This window comes from Neurospora tetraspora (genome assembly GCF_033439725.1).
Source record: "Neurospora tetraspora strain CBS 560.94 chromosome Unknown B0H65scaffold_6, whole genome shotgun sequence".
NCBI lineage: Eukaryota > Fungi > Ascomycota > Sordariomycetes > Sordariales > Sordariaceae > Neurospora > Neurospora tetraspora.
Genome location: NW_026944388.1, coordinates 2,860,271 through 2,881,288, shown reverse-complemented (window position 1 = coordinate 2,881,288; position 21,018 = coordinate 2,860,271). Strand labels below are relative to the sequence as shown.

Genomic DNA, 21,018 nt, shown 5'->3' with positions numbered 1-21,018 from the left:
AGCAATAAGATGCTTGGAGTTTCCGGAGGTAACAATCCTGATTGGTACATTGGGTCGACATCAGCTTTTATTTGACTTAGTTCTTGCTTGACATAGCAAGCAGGACGGAGGTGTGGAAAAAGTTTCTGGCAACTGGCAATTGCTTTTGGAGGACGTTTGATAGATATCGGTTCCTCAGCAGTGCTTTAATACATACCGAGTTGCCAGGCTTCTGTGCTCGTCGACGTATGAAGACTGTCCATGAAAGGTTGTCGAGATTTGAGGATGAATGAAAGGATGTCGTTCGAGGTTGGCTAGGAGCACCCCTTGTGATGATTGAAGATGGTGATTGTCACATGCAAGGTGGTACCTGACATTTCACGTTGCTGCATAAACAGCGAGGTTTTTTCTGTTAGTATCCTAGCTACTACAATCCTCCACTTAACATATTCATTATACTCTGTGCCGTGGAACTGTTACTAAGTTTGCCAAGCTAATCCTACAGCAAACATCGACGGGCAAAGATGGAGCTCAGCGGGTACCTGCCCGGATGTGTGGAATGTCACTCCACCCCCGCATCGTCTGAATCCTTGGATGGCGCAATGTTTCACTTGAACCAATCGTCGACACCTGTCCGACCCGCCCATTCTTGGAACATCAACGACATCACCTTATTGAGAATATTAACATATAAGAAAACACTTTGAACCATCTACACCTCAAGCTATCATACCAAATCGATCATACCATCGTATATAAACTCAAACATCACCAATCAACCACACCGCAATCACCCCCCAAACAACCACCAAGATGCTCATCGTAGGCCTAACCGGCTCAATCGCCACCGGCAAATCAACCGTCTCCTCCCTCCTCTCTTCGCCCCCCTACAACCTCCCCATCATCGACGCCGACCTTATCGCCCGCAAAGTCGTCGAGCCCGGCACCGCCGGCTACAACGCCATCGTCTCCTACTTCGGTCCCACCACGCCCGATCTCCTCGTTCCCTCCGGGCCCGAAATGCCTGAAACGGGTCCCAACGGAAAAGGCCGCCCCCTAAACCGCCCGGCCCTCGGCCGCCGCGTGTTCGGTGACTCCCCCGAAGTGCGCAAGGACCGCGCCCGTCTCAACTCTATCGTCCATCCGGCTGTAAGAAAGGAGATGGCGCTGGGGGTGCTGAAGGCGTATGTCAAAGGATATAGAGCCGTGATCTTGGATATGCCGCTGTTGTTTGAGAGTCAGTTGGATAAGTACTGCGGGACGGTACTGGTGGTGGGGGTGAAGGACCCCAAAGTGCAGATGGAGAGGTTGAGGGCTAGGGATCCGCATTTGAGTGCGGAGGATGCGGAGAATAGAGTTAGGAGTCAGGGGGATGTGAGGGAGAAGGCGGAGCGGGCGCTGGAGAGGGGGGAGGGGAGGGGGTGTGTGGTTTGGAATGATGGAGACAAAAAAGAGTTGGAGGAGCAGGTGCGGAGGGTGTTTTGGGAGGGGGTGGTGGAGAAGTATAGTCCGCGCTGGTGGGGGTGGTGGTTGTGGATGTGCCCGCCGGCCGCGGTGGTGAGTGCTTTGTGGAATTATTGGGCGAATTTGGGGGTGGATAGGAGGTGGAGGGAGAAGAAGGAGGCGGAGAGGGCGAAGTTGTGAGGGGTTGATTTGTGTTGATGTCTGGTCTAGATGGGATTGCGAGAAGACACGATGATGAGATGGGGACGGTCGAGCAGGAAAGACACGCGGACGGAAAGGGGTGGAAAGCTGGCGGATGAGTGAAGGGGACATCTTCTCAGTAATGATGACGACTTTGCGTTTGTTTTTTCTCCTTCTTACTTCAAGGTTTCTGTTATCGTCCTGTTCCAGTCCCACCGGGCCTGTCTGTCAAAAGGGCGATTCACTCTACAGCGACGACAACGATGGAATACGGTGGATGGGTGGGATAAAGACTGAAGGGGATGTCTTGCCTGGCGGGCGACGCGATGACCTGTTGTCCGTTGTCTTTTTCTTTTGTTATCAAGATTCGGTCCACGTCCTGTTCGAGTATCATGGAGGTTGGCCGTTTACGATGGCTATTCGCCATGCAGCTGAGGTTCTGGCCTCGGACTGATTGGCTGGATGATGGGGACAGGGTCAACACAGAGAGGTGAGCCTGAGATGAACGAAGGGTCAAGACCTATTCACCTGCCTGGCACATATAACCTTCCCGAGGTGATTTGGGAACGGGAATTTCCAACGTCGCAGACAATTTAAACCCTCCTTCCCCCCCTGGCAAGCTTTCACTTCTTGTCCATTTACTCAGAGTCGTTGATTTCCCAGAGCAGCACACTCAATTAAGCCAATTGCGCCTTGAACACTCTTCTCGATCATCGCCTCTGCCGTTAGACAATTGCACTCTCCCTTCCTCAAGAATTCATCACTTCTTTTACGACAGAAGCCCACTTTGCAAGTATCCTCCGCCATCGATCGACATCGCCGTCATCGGACACATTCCAACTTCGATTGGAGCTCATATAAACTCACAGGTTAGTCTCACAGCCCTTTCCACCTGCATGAATAGCCCCCCTTCAGAACGTCGCAACTCTATATTCAGACCCCGTGCTCTAACACGCCATTGGCAGTATCTATATACCTTACCTATTCATACCATCATTCACAAAAATGCCTAACGGGATGACACCCGAGGAAGAACGGCGCCGGCAGGAGCAGGAGCGCCGTTATCAGAAGGCCGAGGAGAAGGCTCGGGCCGCTTGGCAGCGTGGCCTTGAAAACGAGCGAGAGGCTGCTGAGGCTCTCAAGGAAGAAAAGAAGACCCACGCGGGGAAGCGCAGGGTATCGTTTGATTCTTCGCGGAATCAGACACACCTTCTGTACAGCCTTCCCCCCACAATTGACTCTACGCCTGCCGAATCCATCGATGTTGGCGAGCTCTCCCATGAGCTCCTGCAAGAGAGTATGACCGAAGGATACGAGCTAATAATCAAGGAAATCGCCTCCTTGCGTGCCGAGATTGCCGAGGAGGAGGCTGTTGCTCGAAAAAGGCAGGAGCACGAAGCGGCGCGGATAAAGTACGAGGCGGCCTGGAAGGAGCAGGAGCGCCATCGCCAGAAGGCCGAAGAGAAGGCTCTCAAAGCCAAAGAGGCTGAGGAGAGTGTTCTTGCTCGTATACATCGGGAGGGTGAAGCGGCGCGCAAGAAATATCATGAAGCTCTGAAGCGTGGCCTCGAGAACGAGCGCCAATCCATAAGCCAGCCTCATTATCGGAAGCCGGCGCAGGGTTCATATCCCCCCAAACCCTCTGGTCAACAGAACCAACCGGCCAACCAGTATCCTCCTAGCGGCCAATATCACACCAAACAGGATCAGCATGGGCATCCGATCCCTCACCAGAGACCGCCAGCTTCTTCAGTACCGATTGGTCTTTCAGGCCTGCCTAGTACCGAGTCTCTGTGTTCCGGATCCTCGGTTTCTGTAGTACCAGTCGGCCTTTCCGGCCTGCCTGCTATGTCTCTGTATTCTGACGGGGATCCCGAAGTCACTAGATATAAAGACGAGGGCCGAGGCCGCTCTGGCTACGCAGATGCCTATGTTTCGAAGCAGGAAGAACGCTCACACCAGGGTCATTGCCCTTCAGCTCCCCTGTCACACTGGTCTACGCCGCCAGTACCCGCTTGGAAGGCTCCTACACCCCCACCGCAGGTAACGAAGCATACCTTGGTCATGCCGACACAGCGTTCCTATCACGCTGCAGTAGAGACCCCCAAGGAGGAGTGGCCAATACCACCGACGCCCGCTTCCTGCAAGATTGAGCATCAGGTTCCCAATCGTGTAGAGAGTGAAAAGGAGAAGCTGGAACGAGAACTTAGGGAAGCGAAGGCAGCGCATGACAGGCTTTGCGTGGAGCTAGAGAAAAGAAGGCGGGGCACTGGCGCAAGCAGCGTGGCGTCATGGCAGACAGGATGCAAGTCCGTCTGGGAGGACCCGACGAAGGTTACTCTTAAAGATACTGCCAATGACAGTTCCAAGGACATTTCCAAGAATGGCCGGAATATTGCCATCCAGACTGAGAAAAATACTCCCATGGAAGCCCGAAAGGAAATTAGCAAGGAAACCTGCCATGGTGCTCCTGAAGGCCGTCGAGGCTCGAGTTTCGACCGCAATGGCCGAAGTCTTAGCCGCGGGAGCGCCCGTACCAACTACTACGAGGCAGCAGAGTATATTAGCTCAAGTGATGATGACCAGGCGCCGAAGTTCTCCAAGGCGCATGCCCGTGCCAAATCGCTCAAGCTCAAGCTGTCAGTGGGGACGAACCCTCCCTACGTGCCGCCGACCCCTTATTGGCACCCGTCCCCTCCTCCCTCGCTTCCTCCCACGCCCCCAAAGCGCCCGAGTGCTCCCGGCCCTGCTGTTACTGAACCGTCGACATCGGCCTTCGAGTACCAGGAAAAGTACGACTACTACGAAGACATCAAGACTCCGTATCCCCCCGGGAGCTGGTGGGGAGACGAACGGGAACGTTACCGCCTCGTCCAGTGAGGAGGGATAAGGGCAAGAGGAAGGCTTACTTTTAGAAGCTGGTGGTTGAAATCTGTGAAGCGAGGATGGCATCAGATGGCTACTACGGTTTGACAGGACCAGAGAGTATGACTTTGCAGGATGATGGATCGAACGTGGAGTATTGGTGCAAACGAATAGGTATGCAACGATATTTCTCAGATTTTAAGGGATTCAGAATGGTTTTTCTTCTAGTTTATCAAATTGCTTGCTTTTTACATCAGTGGCAGCACTCTTCGTACCGCCCAGATTGTTTACGCGCACCTCTTTTTGATTTGACTTTACATACCGCCTTTCCACATGTTTTGAGCTCGAATAATAGGTTGAATCCCTCAGTTTTCTTTCCTAACCTACTAATGAGTCCATGACTGAACTTTAGTTTTGGTTTCAGCGCGATCTCTTTTCGGAAATGTTTTATATTTTACGAGTGTCATGTTGGATCCCTGACGCGGGACATCCCCATCGCACCTGCTCGACGGAGTATAACCAGTGTCCTGGCAGCCACTTATGGTCTGACAAACTTGAGCTCGTCTCCAAAAGGACGGTTGTTGCGTGACTCTCGTCAGACCAGACTTTTAGTCTCGATGACATCGGATTCAGTTATCTATCAAGTCATATCCGCGCGGCCTTTCCACGCATCGGTTTTCGCAAGAATGATACATTATTCAGGTTTCAAAAAAAAGCTAGATGCGTGTATCTAAGCAAAGAAGGCAGCTACGTTTTTCGAACCTTTACATCGTATTTTGATACTTTGACTTCGAGGATGGCGAAATCGCTTCAAGAAGCCTGTCACGGCGCCGGCGGACCACTTCACCACCCGGACCATGTGCCCGCGCAAACGGACACAACTGTTCGAACCTGACAAGTCGGACTTTCAAGGTGCTGTATATATAGTTGCGATGACAGATGCATCCGTGCACCGGCCATCACAACGCCGGTGCCTAGAGTCAAAAGGCGGTGCGCGACAACAAATGGCGGGTGAGAGGAGGTTTGCCCTTCACCAGAGTCACAACCTTGAGCTAAGGTTGACGAGAGCTCATTCACCTGTCGAGCACGTATCAGATCAACATCAGCAACCTTGAACTCAAACAATATTGAGGAAGCCCCCTTCACCCGTCGAGCGCACTTCACTTTGCGGGGCAGTATTGGAAATTCCCCAGGCCGCAGAGTATTTAAACCCTTCCCGCCCCCAGCCAAAATTCCAATTCTTTTCCACTCCCACAAATTTGCACCTCAGAGCAGAAGACTCAGTCAAGTCGATCGCGCCTTTGTCAAATCTTCTCGATCACCGAATCCCCCTGCCCTTCTCAACCCTCCCGCCAAGTCAGCACCCCTCTACATCACAAGCAGTTTGCCAATACGCATCACTATCGACATTTCCGTCACCCAAGACATCGCGACTCATCAAGTTCGCTCAAGCTCACAAGTTAGTTTCTGACTCCCTTCTCGCATCCATCATTTCCCCTCATCGCGACGCGCCCTTCGGATCATATACGCTAACGCTCTGTCGATAGTCGCTATATAACATCTACTCTACTATCATCCTACCATGGCAACTTCACCGACTGAGCCTAAGAAAGGTTCCTCCCAGAAGCCCCGGCTAGACCCTTACACCTGGGCAAAACTCGATGAAGAAGCAGAGTTTTTACGTGAGGCGCTCGAGATGCTGAGGTTCGACCCCGACCAGTCACCCAGTTGGCAATACGAAAAAGGGACAGAACTACGGGGACTTCTTTTTGAGAACGATCAGAAACGAAAGCACCTGCGTGGTCTGGCCTTCGAAGCCCATGAGAAAAAGCGCGCTGCGGATCCTACCATGGCAACTCAACCGATTGACCATAAGAAAGGTTCCGTCCAGAAGCCCCGGCTAGACCCTTACACCTGGGCAAAACTCGATGAAGAAGAAGAGCGCTTACGTGATGCGCTCGAGATGCTGAGGTTCGACCCTGACCAGTCACCCAGTTGGCAATACGAAAAAGGGACAGAACTGCGGGGACTTCTTGAGGAGAACGAGCGGCAACGAAAGCACCTGCGTGGTCTGGCCTTCGAAGTCGAAGAGAAGAAGCGCGCTGCCGAGGCCGAGAAGAAGCGCCAGGCAGAAAAGGCCGCCGCTGAGAAGAAGCGCGCTGCAGAGAAGGCAGCCGCCGAGCGAAAGCACAAAGAGGAACTCCTGAAGCAAAAAGAGGAGGAAAAAAAGGCCTTGCAGGCTAAACTAGCTGCGGAACAGAAGCGCAAGGCGGAGGCCGAAGCCGCCGTGAAGAGATACAAAGAGGAGCGGGCAGCCGCCGAAGAGAAGAAGCGACAGGAACTCATCAAGAAAGCCGATGAGGAGCTCGAGTCTCTGAAAGCTGAGCTTGCCGAGAAGAAGAGGCATGCGGACTTGCTCGCCGGTTACGAGCGCGAAAGGGCCGTAGTGGAGACTCGTAAGAAGCTGGAGGATGCAAAGAGGCGTCTCAAGCTCGAGTATGATGAATGGCAAAATAAGAGCTATGAGGCCTGGGAAGCTCTGGATCGTGAACGCCAAAGGGAGCTAGAGGAGGCTCAGAGGCGCGCTGCTCGGAAGGAGAAGGAAGTTTCGGGTGCGAGAAAAGAGGCAGAGCGACGAGCCTCTTTGGTACAGAAGCCTAAGGAGGTGTCTTTTGATTCCTCGCGCAATCAAACGTACGACCACCGCTCTTCACAGAACTACCAGCGGCCCGAGCAGCAGAACTTCAAGCGTCCAGATAATGGCGGCCAAGAGAAGAGTCATCAATATCCTCCCGGTCACTCTCGTCCCTACAACTACCAGCACACTTCCCACCCCCAGAATGCTCCTCGCCCACAGGACTCTCAGCCAAAGCAGTATTCCTCCACACATCATCAACCAAGACATCAACTGCAAAATTCCCACGCTCCCCTTGGTGCGTCTCCCCGCGCTGATCAAACTCCCGTTGGTCTCTCCGGTCTGCCAGTTGGTCTCTCCGATCTCCCCGCTGAATCTTCAAATGTCTCTCAATCCCCAGTCGCTGTTGCTCCATGGGAAGAAAAGAACTGGAGTAGTCATGGTTACCCAGTTTCTTATGGACAGCCAGAGTACTCGCACCGCGATGTGTCGCACCAGAAACCTTCGGTCGCGGAGAAAAAATGGTCCACACCAGTGATCCCTACCTGGAACGGGCCCGCTGAAGAATCAAATGTCATGGACAAGAAGCGCTCCGAGTCACCCTTTGTTCCTGTTTCTCGACTTGAATCACCGCCAAAGGAGAGGTGGTCACTGCCGCCCTCGCCCTCTCCCAGCCCGAATGAGCGCAAAGCCTGGAATCACTCTACCTACCGGAGTCCGGAGGCTGATGTCAGCACTCCTCGCGAGACCGAGGAGGAGAAGCTTCGCCGCGAGGTTGAAAAGTACAAGGTCAAAGCCGCGAAGCTGGAAGCTGACCTGGAGAGAAAGAAACGGGTTACCGGTGCAGACAGCGTGGCGACTTGGCAGACCGGAACCAAGTCGATTTGGGAGGACCCGACCAAGGATGCTTCCAAGAAAGATCCTCGAAGTCACCGGAACGAGACCCCAAAGCCACAAGCCGCCAAACCGCCCTCCAGCCGGCACAATGAGCAGGAAAGCAAGAGGGACAGCACGGCAACAAACTCCACCCAAGGACCTTCCAAACCGGCAGTCTCGGTGCAAAATCTCCGTCGTAGACAACCGAGTGTCAGCCATCACCACTCTTCAAGGAGCAAGACCGAGGCTCAGTGTCAAGAGCCGAATGCCAACCGCAACAATGAGCGACCTGAAAGCCGGACAAGCACGCACACCCGGTACTTTGAGGCGCCAGAGTATATATCCTCTGACGAAGAACAAACTCCCAGACCGAAGATTTCCAAGCCTGACACCCACTACCGATGGCAGAGAGCATCGGTGGAATCTACCCGCCCTTACGTCCCTCCTACTCCTCACCGACGCCCGTCCCCCCCTCCCGTGCTTCCTCCGACGCCTCCCCGCGGCTCCAGGGTTTCCACCCCCGCAACACTTCGGCCGGCTTCCAAGCAGCAGGCCAGCTTCAAACAGGAGATTCAAACGCCAAAGCTGACCTGCATCCCCGGCAGCTGGCGAGATGAACTTCCCGGCAAAGATTCGCGTGAAGATCGCTGGCCGGCCAACGTTTCGACACCCAGCATACAAAGCCCAGCCATCCCCGTTGTTAAGACGAAGGAGAAGTTCCACCCGGAGCGGTACATCCCTCCGAACTATGGTCCGAAGGATGTGCCTCCTCCCGACTCGTATCTCTCCGCGGACTCCGTCCGTCAGCAGGCCGGCTACAACCACCCCGGAGCCCCAGGTTACACCCCCATCTACAAACCCGCTGCCGTCCCGCAACCCGGCCCTGCGTACCCGATTCACCACCCGTTATACGCTTCCTACAGCCAGGTGTACGCTGGTGGTGCGCATCAGTTCCCTCCCAAGGTCGACGTGGAGGCCGGTCCATCAGGGCATGGTGGATCGTTCCCATCTTGGGCAGACCCTTCGGCTGCTCAGAGTTTGGGAGGAACCCAGGCTCCTCCAAGGAAGGACAAGGGGAAGGGTAAGGCCCGGTGGTGATGGCGATGAGTGGGATTCGTGTGGAAAAGCTGGAGTTTTACAGGTACAAGCATCGAGGAGTTCTGGAATTGAAGATGGTATTCAGGAAGTTTGGCTGGTTGGTTGGTTGGTTGGTTGGCAATGAACGGTGATGATACCCAGGGGCGCTCGAGGACAGTTTTATGGCTTCTTGGGAATTTTCTGGCGCCCGAGAATAAGAATATTTTAGTGGCTTTAGGAATGTGACAGAAGTCATTTCCGCAATGGTTTAAGGAGTTACGGTTAACAAAGAGGTTATGGTTCATAACCGAAGGAATTTCATAGGCTTTCTCAGGGAAAGTTAAAAACTTACAGACATAAATCTTTATTGCTTGTGTGTCGATCCAAGGTGATGATCATGAAAAAGGACAGGCAGTGATCTGACCTCATCATGTGTAGCATCTTCCTGTGACACTGGTCTTCGATGTTGGTGCCGATGCCCTTGGTATCACGAAACTTTCCATGGAAAGTGAGGGCGAGACAAATGTTCTGGCTCGGTAGAGCTGATGACCGATGGTTTACTCTCTGAGCATTTCAGAGTACCTAATGATAAACCATGCTGGCACCTTGAACACAGTAGAGCTAGCTTGCCTCGCTCGTTGATGACACTAGAAAACAACAAGTAGAAAACACACGATCATGACGGGACTATTAAAACCAGAAGAGAGTCAATGACATGCTAGCGGGATACAATATGCTAAACTAGGAAGACGTTCGATGTGACACTGTTCCGTCGACAAGGACATGGAGGCGACTACACCCCGGACTGACTGTCTCGGGTACTTTAACCCCTGACGATCTCTCATAGCCGCTTCGGGAAAGGACCACAACGGCTCGGGTGGAAAGACTCGGGCAGTTATTATGTTTCTGACATCACTTGAGCAGCATATGGAACATTTGTGGAGATATAAGTGAGATGTCAATTCAACGACTAACTAGATTACGTTCATGAAAGTCCCAGTAGCAATACGCAGACAAGACAAAACATCGAGTGCGAGCCAATGGGACAGACATGAACCGAGACCTCTGACAATGAGTGGAGAAAACTGATCGCGACCCTTTCATGTATTTATCAATCTGCTTCCTGTTTTTGGATCCTCTCAAAACGATACAAAGAGCAAACTAAAGCACGCGCCAAGTGGCAGCGGCAGAGATATCCTTGGTGGCGAGGGAGATGATTTACTCATCGTCCTCCTCCTCATCGGAGTCCTCCTCAGACTCGGCCTCGGCGAGCCAGGTGAGGAAGGGCTCAGCAGCCTTGCGGATCTTCTTGGAGGTAGAGCCATCGACGTACTTCTTGGAAGCCTTGCTACCCCACTTGGTGATAACCTCCTCGGAGCAGAGGTCGTGGTGGTAGTAGAGCTGGAGAATCTTGACGATCTTGTCATAGGACTCCTTGCCGAGGTCGGCAAGGAGACGCTCGGTACCGCCAAGGAGGGCCTTCTCGTGACGCTCGGAGGTGATGAGTCTCTTGAGCATGGGAGCACGCTTGGGGATCTGCGCAACGATGTTCTCGTCAAAGAGACACTGAACAAGAACCTGGACGGTGCGGTGCTTGGCATCGATGCCGAGCTCCTTGGCCTTGACGTAGATATCGACGTCGTCGACGTTGGTAATGCCACCCTTGGCCTTGGCTTCATCCTCGATCCAAGTGCCGAGCTGGTCGTAGACGGTATTTCCACCCTCTTCCTCCTCGTCTTCTTCACCATTCAGGACGAGCTTCTGCTTGAATTCGCCAGGAAGGTTCTGCTGACGGGCACGGACGGCCTCCTCGCTCATGTCGACGGCCCACTCCTCTTCCTTAGGAGCCTCTCTCCTGTCCAACTGCAAGCTCTGAGCCTCGGTCTTGATCTTGCGAGTAAGCTCATCATCATCGCTAGCATATTCGATGTTCTTATCCTCAATGGCAGGAGAGGCCTGGTCAGAGCCGTTCTCGTCACCGGAACCGTCCTTATCGCCGCCGTTCTGGCGGGCCTTGCGGGCAGCCTTGCGCTCGGCCTTATCCTTCTTGGTCTTCTTGGGGACGTTCTTGAGGATGAAGGAGGTCAGCTTGAGCTGGGGCTCGACCTTGGAGCGCTGGCCACAGGCCTTGCAGTCGAGAGTGATCTTCTCGTCCTTGATCTGGACAACGGTCTCGGGGTTCTTGCACTTCTTGCAGAGGACGAACTTGGCAATGAAGCCATCGAGGAGGTCCTGGAGCTTGCTGGCCTCGTGGGAACCGTTGATGATCCAGCGGTCATCAGGAGGATCAATGTTGGTCTGAGCACCAAGCTCGAAACCGAAGTACTTGATCAGGTAGCCACCAGGACGAGCCAGGGACTGGGCAACGCTGCTGAGGTTGACAACGACGGTCTTGATACCGTTACCCTTGCCTTCAATCTTGGTCTGGATACGCTCCATCTTGTAGCGATAGAAGGGATCGGGGTTGTCCCGGCGAACGTTGATAAGAGCAACCATTTTTGCGGTATTGACGGCGAAACGGGAGACTTTGTTGGAGTTTGTTGGGGGTCTGGTAGACGGTACCTAGCGAGGGCAGACTAGTAGACTGGTCGACGATGTCGTGGAAAGCGGGGCTTCTTGTTGCACGGAGACGTGTGAGAGAAAGATCGAGAGGCGAGACGAGCCAAAGGGGTCAGTTATTGACGATTACTTTGAGTTGACATAGGGTAGACCGGGTGGTTATCGTGATCGAAGGTAGGCATTAACGCTGGCAGACGACCGTGGGGATGGCGATTCAACCGTCGGTGCTTTGTTGGAAGCTACAGGGTTTCCGCGATATGCGAAAATGCAGCTTGATGGGGGGAGAGTGTCGGAAGACGGCGTGCTGGTCGTGCTGATACATAAACAACGCTGTGTCGCGCAAAATGCTTATGTTGGGTCTGGTGGTGGTTGTTCTGAACCTTGGCGGTGCCGGAACAGAAAGCTGGGCGGGAGAGAGGATGGCTTTTGAGGCAAGCGAAATTTTTTCTCCCTCTGTGACGAGCGGGCTTCCTTTCTGGACGGAGCGGAGCGGATGGAGTCGAGTGACTTTGTGTGGGTTTCTGCCGGGATTGTGGATTCACTTCACTTCCGTGTTGCTGCACCCAAAATCCGGGGGAGGTGGAGTTGATGGACAGATGGACAGATAGCCCGGTCGCCTTTGTGGTCTTGGTTGGATGCAAGGACGATGTCGCTGCTGATGGCGGTTGATGGGTAGAATGAAGTGAGGTTTGCAAAAAGGCAGCAAAGAGAGGTTTTTAAAAAGGACGAGAAAGCAGTGGATGTGGATCGGTGCTGCAGAATGGATCTTAAACCGGGCACGGGCAACAAGGCGGGGCAGTCAGTGGTCAGTGGGCAGTGGTTGGCGGGCAAGAGGATTTGTCGGCCAAAGGATTTTCGTCCGTGGTGCCCTGGCCGTGTACCTGTGGTTCATGTGAGAGAAAGTCCAGGGTACTTGTTGCACGTCTTTGTTTGGTATGTGATCACCGCTACAAACGGGCTGTCGGCAATGTACCCGAGACATGTCCCCGTTCCTCAAGCTAGGCAGCACTAGCTGCCGTACTGCCTTGAACCAACTGTCATCGTGCCTTCATCGGCCAGTTGCCAGGTGGTGGTGTAGTTCGTTCTTTCACGCTTTGAGCACAATGGGAGAAGGTCGTTCCTACCGTTCTCCCTGCCCACTGCAAGCCAGCAACAGGACGCGCAATGGCGCAGGTTCAAATGGCAACTGCGGGAAGATTTTGATGCGAAGTTTGCCCCTCATCCACTCGGCGTTTCCACCTCTGCTCTCGATCCTCAAGTTCCGGCCCGATGCCTCTTGCAAGCTGACTCGCCGGAGGGGTGGCCAGATGGGGCTTTGCGTATCCGACTTGGAAAACAGTACGTACCACACCCCCAATCACCTCCTCCCATCTAGAAAAAATATCGTAAATATTCATATAACATAAAATTTATTAGCCGTGCACGCCAAAACCAGATGCATTACCAGAACATGCGTGCAGTTCACGATACAATACAATTATACTAGTATTCTTTCATACGCTTTTATACAACTTTAGCAATAAATAGAGGTCATTCAAACAATGTGATTCCTATTATTTGCGACGAAATTGCTAGTGTTTTGAGAAAGTTACTGGTATTGCACAAAATCTAGTACATTACAGTAGTAAGTAGGTACTAATCTTACTACTAGCATGGTCACTTCCTAGAAAAATAAATAAAATAATATATATACTAATATTTCTCCCTACCCACGTCTCTCTTATTTACCTTTTTACTTCTCCCTATACAACCACCTTCTACTAGTTACGTTAATACTGCTACTACTACCCTTCTTTAAAATTCGCCGTCGTCGTTATAAATTAATAAGAATTTTAAAAGCTTTTCGAATACAAACCCAAATAGGATATTAATAATGCCAGGAGATATTCCAGGTGGTGCCTAGATATCTCTACCCTATCGTGACACATACTGAGTCAGGTATAGGCATACTTATTTGAGTATGTTATGGCATATAAGAGTGCTCACCCCGTCAGTTTCTATTAAAATGGACGGATTAATTAATTATTTACTTTACAACCTATTATCTATTTTATTCACACTCTATAAAATTGTATATAAGGTTCTAAATTAAGGCTTTCGATAATCATTATCTTCGCTTCCTTTAATAATATTATCGCTAATCGTTATGTACTATTACTCTATCTAGTAACTAATTGTTTACTCTCTCATTCTCTATTAGTATTATTTATAAAGTACGTTTTCGTATAATAAATAGTATTTACAATTTAATTTTAAACCGACTTTATTATATTTTATTCTTTTTCTCTCTTTCTTTCGTAAAGGAGGGAGATTTACTCTTCGTTTCAATAGTTTTAATATAATTATTAAACTTGCTATCCTAAGACTAAATCGCATTATAATAAAAACAAGAAAGCTTATATATAAAGTAGCCGATCCAAAAATAAAGAAAGATAAAATGCTTCAGAAAAACACTAGAAATATAACTAATTACACATAGCATTTTATATAATATATACAGTTTATATATAAAAGGTACTACAAATGCTAACATACTACATACTATACATAGAAATTTATATAATATATACGATTTATATCTAAATAAATCCAATCTTCATAACAATTCAATATTATTTAGTAAAATTAAAAGTAATAAGAGCAAACTAATACTACAATTATAGAAATAAAATTCAATATAAATATTTTAATTTGTATTAAATATATTAAAACTACTTTTTAATATAATATTTATATACTACTATAAATCCTTCTAATATATATATTAATTCATTACTAATAATTAGGGCATTCTATATAGTACATTTAGTATTATCAGAATCAATAATGCAATTGTAGTATTAAAAATACGATTAATACACATATTAACTAACCTTTGTTAACTTTATAATTTTGTTATTACTAGTATATATAATAATTATTCAATATAAAACTCATCGAACCAATTTATATTACTAAAGTAATTCCCTATACAAAATATAGCCAAAAGGAATTTATTATAGAAATTGAACTTCGCTTTCCAACCTTATCATCTACTATATATTATATACAATATAGTACTATTACTATAACCTTAACGTAGAACTCATCGAACCCATCTACGCTCAACGTAGAATTCATTGAACCTATCTATTTAAATATATTCAACGCAAAGCTTATCGAACCTATTTATAAAGGAGACGAAAATTTATCGAACCAATATACATACACTAAAATAACTACCTATATAAAAGATAGCTAGAAGAACTTTACTATAGGAATTAAACTTTACTAATTTATTAGTAAAGTTATCAAACAATTTAAGGAGACCAATATTAAATATTAATAAGGAGACTAGTATTAAATATTATCAATAATGGTAAGCAGTGCGGTCACTTATAATACCACACTCTATATTATGACTTTTATAGGCTACCCTTTTATAACTTTCACAATTTTACTAAGTCAACACAACAGCCGTACACGACTCTTATGTATAAAGAGTTAACTCAGCTGGCTTCAACTCTATATATATTACCTAAAGAGGCAAAGACTATACGATTACGGGACTCAAGAAGCCATACCGTTCTAAGCAGTAGATGTGCGGTGACTGGGGGTGCGGTACGTATCGTTTTCCAAGTCCGTTACGCAACACCCCAGATGGGCACAGAGATGGAAAGGACCCCTTGATAACCGGCCGGTACCTCTAAAGATCCACGCAAATGGGGGCGTTCCCTGTGTCGTGCATTGTCCACACCAGAGACCAGTTCCACTTTGGTTCATTGCACTTCCGGTAACCGAGCAGGCGGAGGCCTTCATGGTTGTCGGTCAACTGGACGTCCACCATGTCGCCCGGCCTGGATCTCCCCGGTTTGTCTCCGTATCTGGAACCTCTGAAATTCCACGACAACTCCGGCTTGTCTGGGCAAGACTAGTTCTCTCTCCTTCGGCAACGTTGGACTTACGATGAGGTGGAACGTGGGCGGCATTCAGGAAGAAATCCGAAACACATCCGATATACTTTGCCAAGTGAGGGCGGCAATAGCAATCAACCCCCAACTAGACCTATGTGACAAGCTATACCAACCCGCACCAACATCTAGATCAAGATCCGACAAAGAGAACCCCAAACAGACAAATAAATACATCGTTAGGTATTGTCTATGGTTTCTTTCACGGACGGCACGCTGTAAACTCGCAATATAGTACAACGGTTTTAGTACAACCGGTTTACACAACCCCCTAGACCGCCACCTCCTGCCCACCAATTGGCTCAAACTTCAACAGACACTTCAACCCAGCCGGCCTCGACGATATAAGCTGGTCGGCCATCTCCATATCCTCCTCCCTCATCGTCTTATCTGGAATCGTAGTAAACCTGGAATACACCTCTCGGAGCAAGATCTTCATCTCGGCCAGTGCCAAACTGCTAACATGTCAGACACACACACCAAAGTCCAAACTCAGCCCATGACACACACCCACACAAAAACCAAAGGAAGCAAACGAAGAACAAGAAAGACAACTTACTGTTTACCCACACACCCCCTCCCCCCATTAGCAAAAGCAAAGAACAACCTCCTCCTCTCCGCATCCCCCTTCCCATCTTCCAACCACCTCTCCGGCCTAAACGTATCCGGATCCGGGCCCCACGCCTCTTGATCGATCCTATGCACCGAATGCGCCTGGCAACTGACCGTCGTTCCCTGCGGCAGGAAATATCCATCGATGGTCTTGCCGCCCCTAGGCACGATTCGCGGGAGAGACATGGGGATGGCGGGAAAACATCTCAGGCCTTCCATGACTATGGCGTCGAGGTAGGGGAGTTTGTCAAAGTTGATGTCTGACGACGACGGGGAAGACAACAGTTCCTCTCGCAACCTGGTCTGATATTGAAGAGATCGCGGCTGCGAGAGCTCCCACATGAGGAAGCAGAGCGCGTCACCGGTGGTGTCGATGCCAGCTACCATGTGGTCGAGGACTTCGGCTGCGATGTCGAGTTGGTCTATCTTTGCGAGTTTGCTGTTGTCCTTGTCCTTGTCGTCATCGTCGTTGCTGTTGTTGGTTAACGCGCTTTGGAGTCGGTTAAGAAGGGTGAAAGGCGCTGCGTCCGTCTTAGCGGCGGTATCGAGGACGAATTTATCGGCCAAGGGGGTCTCGCGCGGCTTGACGCCCCAGATATAGAGGATCTTGGAGATTGCTTTGTGTAAGGTGGGACTGTAGTAACTTAGTTGTCGGTCTTTATTTGGTGTGAGTGTAGGTAGGTTAGCCATTCGTTTTGTCCAGCTGGCCAGTTATTTGGCGTGGGTTCGTGGAATCTTGGTAGGATATGTAGGGGATCGGTTTTGACACTCACTCTGCAAACTGTCATCGAACGTCACTTCGCGCATAATCTCCTCGTCTTGCTTGTTCCGGAGCGAATCTGCCCCGTACGGATGGAACAAGTGGTGGGTTACGCAGTCGTAAGCGTATGAGTGAAGGCCTGGGTGTTGTGGTGTAAGTTATCATGTCCGACATATACTTGATAATGTTCATCATAATACTCCAGAGGAGACTCACAAATCTAGGGAGCATGTCAGCTATGAGTTCGTGTAGTCTCCATATCAAATTGTCGAAAGAAAACTTACATATAGATCAAGACTTCCGCCCAAAGACTCGACACACCTCTTGACTACTCTCTCCGCCCGTTCGACAATGCCATTGAGCGATGGTTGACGCATAACATTGCTATTGGCATAGCGGTCCGCAAGAATTCGTTTCCGTTTCGCGTGCTTCAAGATCAAGAATTAGCTTCAAAGTATGCTTGAGTTACCGCCCTCCGCTAGACTCACGTCTTCTTTATTAAGCGTAGTAAACATCGTCCTAAGAAACACACACACATCAGCATCTTTCAACAAAGCAAAGCAAACCATATGAACCAAGCCGTCGAAATGTTTCAATCACCACCATCCCCCATCCACTTCCTCTCCCTCCCGTGCTTCCCACCATTCCCTTTCCCCTGCAATCGAAATCTCCCCCCTTCAACACCCAAGCCCATCCCATTTCCCCTGCCACCTTTCACACTGATCCCCCACTCTCACACCCCTCTCCCCTCCCAAACCCGTCACCAAAAAAGCAAAGCAGAAAGCACAATACCCACCTCCGTCCATAAACCTTAAACAAATCATACCACCGACTCTTATCAAACCCGCTTCCACCAGAGCAATAAATCTCTTTCACGCCTTCCCTCGACGCAAAGCTCACTTCATTCGGGCTGACACGGACCACGGGTCCGTAGCGGAGGTGCAGGGCGTGGATGTACCGGGTGCGGGTGGCGCGGAGCTCGTGGTACTTGAGAACGAGGGAGGTGAATTTTGTGTAAAAAGGGCCTGGGAGGGAGGAGAGTGGGGAGGTGAGGGGCATGTAGATGAGGGCGTGGAGGGTGTAGATGAGGAGGAGGAGGATGGGGAGGGTGAGGAGAATCATTTTGTGTTGAGGTTGGGGGAGGGGAGGGGCGAGGGTGATGGTTGGTGTTGAGGAGGAGGCAAGGGGAATAGGGAGATGACCAGGAGGGGGTGGGATATGACTATATAGATAAAAATGGGAAGAGGGTGAGGTTTAAGGCGTCATTGTCTGTGTTGAGTGGAAAGAGATGGTCGACGTCGATGTTGTTGATGGGCGATGAGGCTCTGTCGGCTAAGTATGATAAGGCAAAGAAGAAAAGATGGATGGATGGAGAGATAAGTCATTGAAGTAAGCAAAGGTCATTGATAAGCAAGTGCAAAGACCCCCCTCGGGCCCCTCATCTTGACGACGCCGGTGCCGGGCATATGTAAGTTCCGAATATCAATCAATAGTCTTGTATTGATGATTGCCGCTGTTTGTGGCCCTAAACCTCGTTCCTATCTTCCATCAACGCCTTGGGTATCATGCCCCTTATTTACCACCCATCAAACCGCTAAAGAATCCCGTCGACTTGGCCTGAGGAGGATACTGAACGCCGTTGACCTCGACCTTGGGCTCGCAGGTGCACCACTTGTCCTCGGGGACGCCCGCGAAGACGGAGGGGACGTGGGAGCCGCAGCCACGCCACGCTTGCTTGGCTGTTGGTTTGTTAGTAAACAGTGATCAACTGAAACAATCTCGAACGTCGAGTGTCGACTGAATGTATGAGACTGGTCTCGAGGGCTCGAACAAGCGATGGCGGGGTTGATGTCACAGAGGGTGCGATAAGCAAATGCGGGGGACGACTTGGAGGAGATAAGGATTTGGGTGCACTGCATGTGAGAGTTTCAGCAGTCAATACGGAAACTTACAGCAGGTAGGGCAAGTCGCGCTCATACACATTTTGGTAGAGGTAGATTGGGATGTTGGATTTGGGAATGGTTGACCGGAAAGAAAATGCGGTAGTTGCGGGATGGGATATTCTTCTTTTATATAGTTAGATCTAGGATGATCTTTCCGTCTTTACGACCTTTTTATAGCTGTTGGAATGCCCTTTCGTATAGGGAGTGAAGGGGTCGCCGAACTCCCAGGGCTTAACATGGGCAATAGCAACCTGAATTCCAAGACCCGCAGCGGCACTTCGGCGACCAAACCTTACTCAAAGATCCCGTCCCGCTACGCCGGAGAGGGCCCCGGTGATTACGGGGACCACCATCACCATGCTTGATTCAGATTAGTCATCCATGATTCCTCGAGTAGTCCCCGAACGTGAGGATATCACCAAAGTCCCGTTTGATTCCTGACATGTTACCTGCGGCTATCGGTCACAAACTACTGGGACTCAGTGGTAGCATCGATGGTTTCTTCCCGTCAGTGCCGCTCCAGCTGCTTCAAAAAGGCATGCACCCGGTCACAAAGCCAGCCTTGCGCCAGGTCCGCCGGCTCCCCAGCCGGGCCATATTCCACTCGGTGATCTGCCTCGGGGATGAGGCCCGATAAGCTTGAGATTACATCCTCCTTACAGAAGCTCTTCCACTTGTCCAGCATATCGACAACGTCAATCCACTCTGGAACGTGCTCGTCGTTCTCGGACGGCAGAATAAGAGTCGGCTTGGAAACCTTGCCCCAAATCTCGGCCAGCTTTTCATCTGCTAGGTCCGACGAGAAGTAGTCATCGTCACCGCTGATATGAGATACCCATCGTCAGTACTGTTAACCACGAAACGGAGAAAGAAAACTCACCCAAAGCTCGCCAACGAAGACCACCTATAAGCAGAAACCGGCGAGGCCCAAAACTCCTTCGGCAACCACTCTCTCGGCATGCAATCGTGCGCCGTTCCTTCGCTTATCATCTTCTGCGCAAACTTGACGCTCAAGTCCATCCTCGCCTGTCCCTTCCCGGGTGACTCCTCCTCGAAGACCGCCAGAATCGCCTCGCGATCCGACACTGGCCCCTGCAAGATGAACCCATCGACCTTCTCGAGTCCCATCTCGTCGCCGTGTGTTGCGTAGTACATGCAGTCCTGACAGCCCGTGGAGTGGCCCATCAGCACGATCCTGTCCATCTTGGAGGTGCGCAAATACTTGACCAAAGCACTGATTTCCTTGACGTCGTTGTGGAGGCTGCCGTATCCCCAGGCCGAGAAGGCGCTGCTGAGTCGGGGTTCGTAGACCGCGTAGTCAGATTCACCAACGATAGCATCAGCTATCATTTTGACATATGGGATACCATGAGGGCCATCACCAAGACCGCCCACAAAGATAAGCGCATTTCTCTTGCGGCCGTTGGTCTCATACTCGTAGGCTTGGGCGAAGCGGTTGGACTCGGGGTCGTGAGATGGGTAGTTGTGAACCAGTACGCGATAGGGCTCGATGGGCGCCGGTCGAAAGGGCTCCATGGCTGTGGTGGTGACGCGGATGGCTTCGTGTTTGCTGGTAGAAATAAGAAGTATGAGAAAGTGGGAGATAGCTTGAGAAAGCTCAATGGCGTGTTGCTGCAACTGTCCGGACAATTTGCTTAGCTTGCCGTTACCATGGTGACGAATATGCCGCTGTAAATAGTACGATCACCACCTGTGGTTTTCATACTGTGGAGGACAAAGTGGAGGTGTTACCGTAATTACGACCATAATTACCACCCCCGAGCACCCCCATTTGCGGTTACAGCCCTGCAACTCGAAAGATCAGGGCATCTCTCACCATTTCACCCAAAACACCATGACGGAATTGCAGGTAGTCGACGAGACAATTGACAGATTTTTGAGACGTTGCGACAAAAGAGACTAACCTTCAGCTCGAATGGAAAAACATCAGGACATCGCCCTAACCACCTGCTTCACGATTTGAACCTCCCAAAAAGACAGAGGTGGTCACCCATTACGTCATGGTTGGGATGGTAATTTGAGTTGAGTTTTGGAAGGACTATCAGGTCCAGGAAGGCGTGACTCTGTTCCTGTGGCCACGGCGCAAGTGAACGGATG

The 21,018-nt window shown here is 50.4% G+C and overlaps 7 protein-coding genes across 7 annotated transcripts; 3 read left to right on the top strand and 4 right to left on the bottom strand.

Moving 5' to 3' along the window:
- Positions 1 to 495: 495 nt before the first annotated feature.
- On the top strand, positions 496 to 1,774 carry B0H65DRAFT_269758 (dephospho-CoA kinase-domain-containing protein). The gene has a single exon (XM_062822737.1). It carries the CDS (start codon positions 793 to 795, stop codon positions 1,621 to 1,623), a length of 831 nt encoding a protein of 276 aa, XP_062679705.1. The 5' UTR covers positions 496 to 792; the 3' UTR covers positions 1,624 to 1,774.
- A 551-nt stretch (positions 1,775 to 2,325) lies between these two features.
- On the top strand, positions 2,326 to 4,719 carry B0H65DRAFT_269821 (uncharacterized protein). Its single transcript, XM_062822739.1, has 2 exons — positions 2,326 to 2,492; positions 2,589 to 4,719. Exon 2 carries the CDS (start codon positions 2,629 to 2,631, stop codon positions 4,501 to 4,503), a length of 1,875 nt encoding a protein of 624 aa, XP_062679704.1. The 5' UTR covers positions 2,326 to 2,492; positions 2,589 to 2,628; the 3' UTR covers positions 4,504 to 4,719.
- Positions 4,720 to 5,793: 1,074 nt separating this feature from the next.
- B0H65DRAFT_269767 (uncharacterized protein) lies at positions 5,794 to 9,116 on the top strand. The gene is made up of 2 exons (XM_062822738.1): positions 5,794 to 5,947; positions 6,036 to 9,116. Exon 2 carries the CDS (start codon positions 6,071 to 6,073, stop codon positions 9,095 to 9,097), a length of 3,027 nt encoding a protein of 1,008 aa, XP_062679703.1. The 5' UTR covers positions 5,794 to 5,947; positions 6,036 to 6,070; the 3' UTR covers positions 9,098 to 9,116.
- A 1,178-nt stretch (positions 9,117 to 10,294) lies between these two features.
- Positions 10,295 to 11,572, bottom strand: B0H65DRAFT_444722 (domain found in IF2B/IF5-domain-containing protein; the record flags this gene model as incomplete). Its single annotated transcript, XM_062825696.1, has 1 exon — positions 10,295 to 11,572. The coding sequence occupies one exon, from the start codon at positions 11,570 to 11,572 to the stop codon at positions 10,295 to 10,297; it is 1,278 nt and encodes a 425-aa protein (XP_062679702.1).
- Positions 11,573 to 15,720: 4,148 nt separating this feature from the next.
- Positions 15,721 to 18,269, bottom strand: B0H65DRAFT_269632 (cytochrome P450). The gene is made up of 7 exons (XM_062822736.1): positions 17,754 to 18,269; positions 17,446 to 17,476; positions 17,242 to 17,385; positions 17,174 to 17,177; positions 16,971 to 17,096; positions 16,145 to 16,853; positions 15,721 to 16,040 (listed from the first exon to the last, which is right to left on the bottom strand). The coding sequence occupies exons 1-7, from the start codon at positions 18,077 to 18,079 to the stop codon at positions 15,857 to 15,859; spliced, it is 1,524 nt and encodes a 507-aa protein (XP_062679701.1). The 5' UTR covers positions 18,080 to 18,269; the 3' UTR covers positions 15,721 to 15,856.
- A 260-nt stretch (positions 18,270 to 18,529) lies between these two features.
- B0H65DRAFT_430903 (uncharacterized protein) lies at positions 18,530 to 18,940 on the bottom strand (the record flags this gene model as incomplete). Its single annotated transcript, XM_062824910.1, has 2 exons — positions 18,530 to 18,696; positions 18,910 to 18,940. 2 exons carry the CDS (start codon positions 18,938 to 18,940, stop codon positions 18,530 to 18,532), a joined length of 198 nt encoding a protein of 65 aa, XP_062679700.1.
- Positions 18,941 to 19,206: 266 nt separating this feature from the next.
- On the bottom strand, positions 19,207 to 20,602 carry B0H65DRAFT_473368 (uncharacterized protein). The gene is made up of 2 exons (XM_062827204.1): positions 19,781 to 20,602; positions 19,207 to 19,721 (listed from the first exon to the last, which is right to left on the bottom strand). The coding sequence occupies exons 1-2, from the start codon at positions 20,434 to 20,436 to the stop codon at positions 19,409 to 19,411; spliced, it is 969 nt and encodes a 322-aa protein (XP_062679699.1). The 5' UTR covers positions 20,437 to 20,602; the 3' UTR covers positions 19,207 to 19,408.
- Positions 20,603 to 21,018: the final 416 nt, after the last annotated feature.